Source organism: Chrysemys picta, chromosome 6 (assembly GCF_011386835.1).
Source record: "Chrysemys picta bellii isolate R12L10 chromosome 6, ASM1138683v2, whole genome shotgun sequence".
NCBI lineage: Eukaryota > Metazoa > Chordata > Testudines > Emydidae > Chrysemys > Chrysemys picta.
Window position 1 is genome coordinate 132,538,905 of NC_088796.1, and position 9,551 is coordinate 132,548,455.

A 9,551-nucleotide genomic window follows, 5' to 3' on the forward strand; every position below is an offset into this window, starting at 1 on the left:
TAATCAAACCTGAGAGTGACAAATGGTGAACACTTGGGTTTCTGGAATGGCAAAGAACCCTTACCATGGGCTTGGGTGCCATGAGGGTTCTCTAAGAGACGGGAAGCATCACCAAGTTAAGGGCTCCAGAGAAACTGGCCAATATTTTCAAACTTTAGGATGCCTGAATTTCAGCCCCTAAACCCACTTTGAAGCAACTAACTAAAAGTGACCTGATTTCCATAGGTGCTGAGCACTCAAAACTCCTAGTGAAATCAACAGGAGCTGTGGGTGCTCAGCTCCTCTTCAAATCAGGCCACTTATAAGTTATTTAGGTGCCTAATTTAAGGCATCTAATTTTCAAAAGGTAACCAAAGCCTATTTCATGCCGTTACCGGATGAGTTTTGCTAATAGCAGATATCACTGACTAAAAATCCAACACAAATGGTGAATCAATGGGAATGATGTCATAAAAGGATGACATATCCTTAGTGACATTTTCAAGAGTGGCTAAGTCACTTAAGTGCCTAAATCCCAGTGAGTTCTAGTGGGATTTAGGCACTTGTGAAACTCTCTCCTGGTCTCATGTCCAGCGGTTTCTGTCCCCTGCAGGGTTCCAGTCCAGCTCTCTCCTGCTTCTGTCTGCGCTGTCCATGATGACGCCCCTTTGCGTAGCCCCCGTGCAGGGCAACGGGGCCCTGGCCCACAAGAAGGTCGAGAGGGGTGAGTAGAGAACCCGTCGGAGAGCTTCTATCATCTGCCATATCCGAGATCAGGGCATCGTGGGCCTGATTCTGCTCCTCTCCCCCATGCCGGGGTCACCCCTAGATCCACTTATCCACTGAATGCACTTTCCCGCCCCCCCACCAGCGCTGGGCCCAAAGAAACGCTGAGTTCTCCAAAGGGATCGCAAGGCCGGCCTGCGCTAGTGAGCCCACTACTCCCATTCGCCGGCCTCCAGCGCCTGGGAATGGGCCAGCCGGGGTCGGGGAGGTGCTGCTCGACTGGCTGTTTGCTTTACACAGCTTCGTTATCCCTTTCTCCGGTAATGGCTGCCAAGCCCCCGGCAGTGACTGAAGAGCGCTGGTGCCAACCGCAGGGCAGCGTTTGGGAACCAGGCACCCCCCCAAATTGGCTGGGAGTTCTACCCTTCCATCTCACCAACTCCTATACTAGGGCTAGCCCCGGCTAACAGCTGGGGATCTCTCGCTCATGCCTAGAAGCCTTGCCCCCAGAGTCCAGGCAGTAGGGAGAGCCAGTTCCTCCTTGTCAGGGGTTTTCATTCCCTTCTCCCCACACCTCCAGCGGCTCTGGGAGCTGCTCAGGGGCTTGCCCAGGCAGGCCAGGGGCTGAACCAGCTCCAGAGGTGCTCAGTGCTCAGCAGCTCCTCCCCCTCGGCTCAGCTATGGGGGAGGGGCACACAGGGGGATTGTCTGGGGGGTAGGGGAGCTGGGGGGCTCAGGCTCAAGGGAGGACCCTGCGGAGGGGAGGGGCAGTTTCCGCCCCAAAGACAAGCCCCTCGATAGGATGTCTGGAATTTTCAAAGGCGCCACAGGGAGTTGGGTGCCTAAATCCCACTGAATTCCAATCACAGTCGGGTGTCAAACTCCCTTAGGCTCTTTGAAAACTCCCATTTAAATTGTCACTGATGGGTCTCATAATTGACATTCGCTGAGATGGATCTGGCAGCGTCTCCCCCACCCTCCCCAAACGATTTCTTCAGCAGTACGGACTCAGGAAGGATACAGAGCCTTGGTTTACACTTGATTCAGGGGCTGCTAACAGGGAGTTTCGCAAGGGAGTTGGGAAGGGGAGCAGGAAGGGGGCGAGGGTCTCTTGCCGGTTCCATCTGATTTCTCTTGATTCCCCTTAATACTTATAAGCAACTACATTCATAACTTTTTGCTTAAACAACCCTTTCAGCGGACAGGGGGCTGCAGACGGGAGTTTGACAGAGGGAGGCTTACGATGGTTAGGAAGACCCGCAACACCTGTGCCAGCACTGCTACTGTCTCCTCCACCTGTGCCTGTAGCCAGACAGAGTGCCTGAGCATGGATGCCTCTACCCAGATCCTGGTGTGGTTTTGCAAAGACTGTAACTTGCAATTACCACTTACTGATATCCAGGCTGGGGGGACCATCCAATGTGAGAGGTGCCTGCTGGTGGAATCTCTCAGGCAGCAGGTGGGAGAGCTACAGGAGGAGGTGGCTAGGTTGAGGAGCATCCGTATCCACGAGCAATTCCTCGACAGTGTCCATGTGGTGACAGCTGAGGTAGCTGTCCCAGTACACAGGACTGCTGATACACCACTGGTGGAGGAGGAGATGGCTCAGGGTGGACACTGGCAGCTGGTTACTTCTGGCAGCAGGCAGTGCTCCACCCTTGCTCCGAACCCTCCTGCCGTGGTTATAGGTAACCGTTATGCTCTCCTTCATACAGGAAAGAAGGAATCACTCCCTACAGTAAAGGAGGAGAAGCCTCGTACCCCTAAGGCTGGAGAGTCTGCTGCCACCACTGCGAATAGGAAACGTAGGGTAGTGGTGGTCGGAGACTCTCTGCTGAGGGGGACAGAGGCGCCCATCTGTTGCCCTGACATTTCATCTCGGGAGGTATGCTGCCTGCCGGGGGCCCATATCCGAGACGTTACGGAGGCATTGTCGAGGATTATCCAGCCCTCTGACTACTACCCCATGCTACTCATCCATGTGGGCACAAATGATACTGCGCGGTGTGACACTGAGCGGATCAAGAGTGACTACAGGGCTCTGTACGGGTGAAGGAGTTTGGAGCGCAGGTGGTATTCTCTTCGATTCTTCCTGTCAAAGGTAGGGGCCCAGGCAGAGACAGATGCATCATGGAGGTGAATGCCTGGCTGCGAAGATGGTGTCGCCAGGAGGGCTTTGGCTTCCTAGACCACGGGATGCTATTCGAGGAAGGACTGCTAGGCAGAGATGGCGTTCACCTTTCGAGGAGAGGAAAGACCCTATTCGGACACAGACTGGCTAACCTAGTGAGGAGGGCTTTAAACTAGGTTCGACGGGGACAGGTGAGCAAAGCCCACAGGTAAGTGAGGAACATGGAGACCGGGGAGATGGGTCGGAAACAAGAGGGAGTGTGGGCTATATTGGCAGAGAGAAAGGAGAGTCAGGACAAAACTGGGAGGAAAGATCAAACCAGTATCTTAGATGCCTATATACAAATGCAAGAAGTATGGGGAATAAGCAGGAAGAACTGGAAGTGCTAATAAATAAATACAACTATGACATTGTTGGCATCACTGAAACTTGGTGGGATAATACACATGATTGGAATGTTGGTGTGGATGGGTACAGCTTGCTCAGGAAGGATAGACAGGGGAAAAAGGGAGGAGGTGTTGCCTTATATATTAAAAATGTACACACTTGGACTGAGGTAGAGATGGACATAGGAGACGGAAGTGTTGAGAGTCTCTGGGTTAGGCTTAAAGGGGCAAAAAACAAGGGAGATGTCATGCTAGGAGTCTACTACAGGCCACCTAACCAGGTGGAAGAGGTGGATGAGGCTTTTTTCAAGCAACTAACAAAATCATCCAAAGCCCAAGATTTGGTGGTGATGGGGGACTTCAACTATCCGGATATATGTTGGGAAAATAACACAGCGGGGCACAGACTATCCAACAAATTCTTGGACTGCATTGGAGACAACTTTTTATTTCAGAAGTTTGAAAAAGCTACTAGGGGGGAAGCTGTTCTAGACTTGATTTTAACAAATAGGGAGGAACTCGTTGAGAATGTGAAAGTAGAAGGCAGCCTGGGTGAAAGTGATCATGAAATCATAGAGTTCGCAATTTTAAGGAAGGGTAGAAGGGAGAACAGCAAAATAGAGACAATGGATTTCAGGAAGGCAGATTTTGGGAAGCTCCGAGAGCTGATAGGTAAGGTCCCATGGGAATCAAGACTGAGGGGAAAAACAACTGAGGAGAGTTGGCAGTTTTTCAAAGGGACACTATTAAGGGCCCAAAAGCAAGCTATTCCGCTGGTTAGGAAAGATAGAAAATGTGGCAAAAGACCACCTTGGCTTAACCACGAGATCTTGCACGATCTAAAAAATAAAAAGGAGTCATATAAAAAATGGAAACTAGGACAGATTACAAAGGATGAATATAGGCAAACAACACAGGAATGCAGGGGCAAGATTAGAAAGGCAAAGGCACAAAATGAGCTCAAACTAGCTACGGGAATAAAAGGAAACAAGAAGACTTTTTATCAATACATTAGAAGCAAGAGGAAGACCAAAGACAGGGTAGGCCCACTGCTTAGTGAAGAGGGAGAAACAGTAACAGGAAACTTGGAAATGGCAGAGATGCTTAATGACTTCTTTGTTTCGGTCTTCACCGAGAAGTCTGAAGGAATGCCTAACATAGTGAATACTAATGGGAAGGGGGTAGGTTTAGCGGATAAAATAAAAAAAGAACAAGTTAAAAATCACTTAGAAAAGTTAGATGCCTGCAAGTCACCCGGGCCTGATGAAATGCATCCTAGAATACTCAAGGAGCTAATAGAGGAGGTATCTGAGCCTCTAGCTATTATCTTTGGAAAGTCATGGGAGACGGGAGAGATTCCAGAAGACTGGAAAAGGGCAAATATAGTGCCCATCTATAAAAAGGGAAATAAAAACAACCCAGGTAACTACAGACCAGTTAGTTTAACTTCTGTGCCAGGGAAGATAATGGAGCAAGTAATTAAGGAAATCATCTGCAAACACTTGGAAGGTGGTAAGGTGATAGGGAACAGCCAGCATGGATTTGTGGGGAGGGATAGCTCAGTGGTTTGAGCATTGGTCTGCTAAACCCAGGGTTGTGAGTTCAATCCTTGAGGGGGCCATTTAGGGATTTAGGGATCTGGGGCAAAATCAGTACTTGGTCCTGCTAGTGAAGGCAGGGGGCTGGACTCGATGACCTTTCAAGGTCCCTTCCAGTTCTAGGAGATGGGATATCTCCATATATTTTTTTTTAAATCATGTCAAACCAATCTGATAGCTTTCTTTGATAGGATAACGAGCCTTGTGGATAAGGGTGAAGCGGTGGATGTGGTATACCTAGACTTTAGTAAGGCATTTGATACGGTCTCGCATGATATTCTTATCGATAAACTAGGCAAATACAAATTAGATGGGGCTACTATAAGGTGGGTGCATAACTGGCTGGATAACCGTACTCAGAGAGTTGTTGTTAATGGTTCCCAATCCTGCTGGAAAGGCGTAACGAGTGGGGTACCGCAGGGGTCTGTTTTGGGACCGGCTCTGTTCAATATCTTCATCAACGACTTAGATATTGGCATAGAAAGTACGCTTATTAAGTTTGCGGATGATACCAAACTGGGAGGGATTGCAATTACTTTGGAGGACAGGGTCATAATTCAAAATGATCTGGACAAATTGGAGAAATGGTCTGAGTTAAACAGGATGAAGTTTAACAAAGACAAATGCAAAGTGCTCCACTTAGGAAGGAAATATCAATTTCACACATACAGAATGGGAAAAGACTGTCTAGGAAGGAGTACGGCAGAAAGGGATCTAGGGGTTATAGTGGACCACAAGCTAAATATGAGTCAACAGTGTGATGCTGTTGCAAAAAAAGCAAACATGATTCTGGGATGCATTAACAGGTGTGTTGTGAGCAAGACACGAGAAGTCATTCTTCCGCTCTACTCTGCTCTGGTTAGGCCTCAGCTGGAGTATTGTGTCCAGTTCTGGGCGCCGCATTTTAAAAAAGATGTGGAGAAATTGGAAAGGGTCCAAAGAAGAGCAACAAGAATGATTAAAGGTCTTGAGAACATGACCTATGAAGGAAGGCTGAAAGAACTGGGTTTGTTTAGTTTGGAAAAGAGAAGACTGAGAGGGGACATGATAGCAGTTTTCAGGTATCTAAAAGGGTGTCATAAGGAGGAGGGAGAGAACTTATTCACCTTATCCTCTAAGGATAGAACCAGAAACAATGGGTTTAAACTGCAGCAAGGGAGGTCTAGGTTGGACATTAGGAAAAAGTTCCTAACTGTCAGGGTGGTTAAACACTGGAACAAATTGCCTAGGGAGGTTGTGGAATCTCCATCTCTGGAGATATTTAAGAGTAGGTTAGATAAATGTCTATCAGGGATGGTCTAGACAGTATTTGGTCCTGCCATGCGGGCAGGGGACTGGACTCGATGACCTCTCGAGGTCCCTTCCAGTCCTATAATCTATGAATCTATGAATCTCTTCAAGGTTTCTTCAAAACCAGCAGAGCAAGAAACGATTCTTATTTTATTTTAATGGTAAAATGAAAGTGTAAGATCTGGAGCCGGATTCTGTGGCCAGGAATGGCCGGGGCGGATTCTGTGGCTGTAGTATTGTGAAATACACAGGACCTGCCTCTAAAAACCCAGCCTCCAGTTACCCCAGGCTGATTTGATCGAGCTAGCTAGCGCTCTCTCTCCCCCCCCCCCCCACCTGCCCCCTTAACCTGATGTTCGTGGCATTTCAGGGTTCCCCAAAGACTGCAGCAACATTCCCAGGGACAGCCCCAGCGGGGTCCATGTCATCCAGCCGGCAGGCTCTCCCCCTCGAGTGGTGTGGTGTGACATGGACACCGAAGGCAAAGGCTGGACCGTTGTCCAGAGAAATTCTTACAACACGGAGATCACCTGGAAGGAGTCCTGGAGCACCTACAAGTACGGCTTTGGGAACGTGCAGCAGGATTACTGGCTGGGCAACGAGTACCTGTCCCTGCTCACGCGGCAGAACACCTACAAGGTCCACTTTGTGGTGGAGGACAAATCCAACAACACCCGCTACTCAGAGTACGACATCTTCAGTGTCGAGGATGAGCCCAGCGGGTACCCGCTGAGGCTGGGCAGGTACTCTGGGGACAGCGAGGACTATCTCACCACCTACCACTCCGGCCTGGGGGGCATACACGACAACATGAAGTTCAGCACAAGTGACAAGGATCAGGACCAGACCAGTGGGAATTGCGCATGTAGCTATGGAGGCTGGTGGTACGACAAGTGTCAGAACGTCCTGCTCAATGGGAAAGGCTACATCTACTGGGCAGGGTTCTGTAAGAGTGGAGAGTGCAAGTCTTCCCTCATCCTGGTTAAGCCAACAGACGTGTGCTCGGTTCGGAAGGAGGAGCCCATCCTCCTTGGGAGCTGGCGCCGCTGAGAAGGGGAGACAATATTAGATCAGACAAGGAGCGCCATCCCCCACCTAATCAGTGCAGTCCCTGCAATGCCTCCACTCTGCTCACCCCCTTCCCTGTTGGCTTCTGCACGGTAAATCCCCTGGAATAAACGCTGAGAGCTGACCACGCCGGTGCGTTCGAATGACACGAAGAGTGTGATTGGTGTGTATAACTGGACCCCCTCTTCCACTCTGCCTCGCTGGAAGCCATGTCACTCACTACGACTTTAGACCCACATTAACCTCTGCTTCTCCCAGCCCTGCCACTGCCCCTTGGCATTAGTGATCAATGAATCATGACACTGGATTTCTAGCAACTGTCATTGAGCATTTAAATGGGGGATGACTCAAAGCCAGGACTTTACATCTGAATCCTGCATGTATTAGCAGTGGTGAGTTTGGGTTCAAAAACCTGCCCTCTGTGTTTTTAATAAATATGGTTATTACATGAGAGAACATTGCAACAGTAATTAGTTGCTGATAAACCACTGAGATTAGATAGACATGCAACGAAACCACACAATAAAGATATTGGTGTCCCTCTTCAACCCAAGGGGCTAGTCAAAGTTTGGGGCCCTGGGGATGTTCCAGTGGGGAGCAGAAATTGGCAGTGGAGTCTGGTAATTTTTTGATGTCTTGTTTATTGACAAGGAACATACAGAGTCCTGCTTCTCCAAACACAGCAGGAACCAACAGCAGGGATTAGCCTCCCTGCTCTCAGCTCCAAGCCTCTTTAGCTAGCACCTGGCCCAAAAGCTCTCTATGCTCCTCCCAAGATCACACCATGCTCACAGGCTCTGCTCGACTTTCCTGCTCTGCCTCCGTGTCCTGGCTGCACTGCCCGGCTTGTCTCTTTCACACACGCACCAGCTCAGAACGACACTCGGTGGCATCCTCTGCCCACCTGGGGCTAGTTTCTGGGCACACGCCATCATGGCTTGTTCTACACGAGGCCCCCTTACCTGTTGCTTCCAGCTGTGTTAAATGAAGAGTGCATCCTCACAGCTGTGTCAATGAGATTTTAACTCCACCCATAACATGGTATAATCCAGCTCCTAGCAGTGTATTTATCTGTCAGGCTGACGTCCTCTGAGCATCTCTGAGCATTTCCTGCCTGTTTGGCTTCAGTCACTTCAATCAAAGTTCATTGTGACCAGATGCTGAACACCATTAATGCTAACAGCCAGGGGCAGGAGCACCCCCCCCCGCCCCCCGAACAGGGAAAGAACAGGCTAAAGAACAAGTCAGCTGGGCCTGATGAAGTTCACCCTCAGGCAGGGCTCCCAAATCGTGGGCTGTGGCCCAAAGATGGGCCATGACGTAGTCCTGGCTGGTCCACTGGCAGGGGTGAAGATGGGGGGGAATGTGAAGGGGTGTTGCCCCCCCCAAACTGCATCTTTCCAGTCCCCTCCTGACCATGGCCCTTGAGTGCATCCCCAGGACACAAGGCCCTGTCTAATTGGCCTTCCTGACAGAGCCTGCGTGGAGAGCATGCGTAGGGGGGAGTTTGGGGGGCAGGTTTGGAAAGTGGGATGTTTTCAGGGGGAGGGAAGCTGGGAGCCGCTGAGGTGCAGCTGGAAGGTTTCCTCCTTCCTCCTCAGCATCTGGGGTGCAGACAGCGGGGAGGGGGTTGCTATTTTGCAGTTGGGAGTATCAGGGACCCCGCCCCCCCGTGCACTAAGCTGTCCCCTCCATCTCGGTTGCTGGTGGTGAGGTGGGGGTGTGCTGCTTTGCAGTGGGGGAGCGGGGGATCCCCCTGCCCAGGGCACTGACCTCTCCCCTTCCCGCCTCCCATCTCCACTGTCCGTACTGGGAGCCACCCCCACCCCCCACTCTGCCCATTACAGGCTGCGCTTGGTGCCCTCCCCAGCCACCTATCCCTCGCCAGGCTGGAGCATGACGCTGCAAGTGGGGACATCCTCAGCCTGTCCCGGGCAGCCAGCTCGCTCAGCCGTTTTGCTGCCTGGGGGCTCCCTGCCAAACCCAGGGTTCCCCTGCACCATTCCCCCCAACTTGGGGTCCCACCCACACCCCAACTCCCCCCGGAACATGGCTACCCCTCCCCTTCCAAAACAACCTGAACTCTTCATACGCCACAGCCCACCCCCGCCCCTCCCCATGAGCCACCTGGCAGCAGTGCCCTTCATCGGACCAAACTGCTCTCCGTGTCGCCCTCCCACCCCCACCCCCCAGGGTCAGGCTGGCGCTCTCTGGGGCTGGACCCCGGCTGTGACTGGGGTTTCAGCACTCCTGCTTCACAGATGTATACAGAGCACTGTCTAACCAGAGTTGTCATAACTATAAAGGGAAGGGTAACAGCTCTCCTGTGTACAGTACTATAAAATCCCTCCTGGCCAGAGACTCCAAAATCCT

The 9,551-nt window shown here is 51.0% G+C and overlaps 1 protein-coding gene across 1 annotated transcript; it reads left to right on the plus strand.

Annotated features, from left to right (window-relative positions):
- Window positions 1-232: 232 nt before the first annotated feature.
- Window positions 233-8,689, plus strand: LOC135972321 (fibrinogen-like protein 1-like protein). Its single transcript, XM_065549898.1, has 2 exons — window positions 233-703; window positions 6,481-8,689. Exons 1-2 carry the CDS (start codon window positions 634-636, stop codon window positions 7,158-7,160), a joined length of 750 nt encoding a protein of 249 aa, XP_065405970.1. The 5' UTR covers window positions 233-633; the 3' UTR covers window positions 7,161-8,689.
- The last annotated feature ends 862 nt before the right edge of the window (window positions 8,690-9,551 follow it).

Bases quoted from the DNA above. Each gene is read 5' to 3' on its own strand.
- LOC135972321 (XM_065549898.1), top strand. From the start codon at position 634: ATGATGACGCCCCTTTGCGTAGCCCCCGTGCAGGGCAACGGGGCCCTG. The intron at 704-6,480 runs GTGAGTAGAGAA...GTGGCATTTCAG, and splicing joins CCACAAGAAGGTCGAGAGGG to GGTTCCCCAAAGACTGCAGC.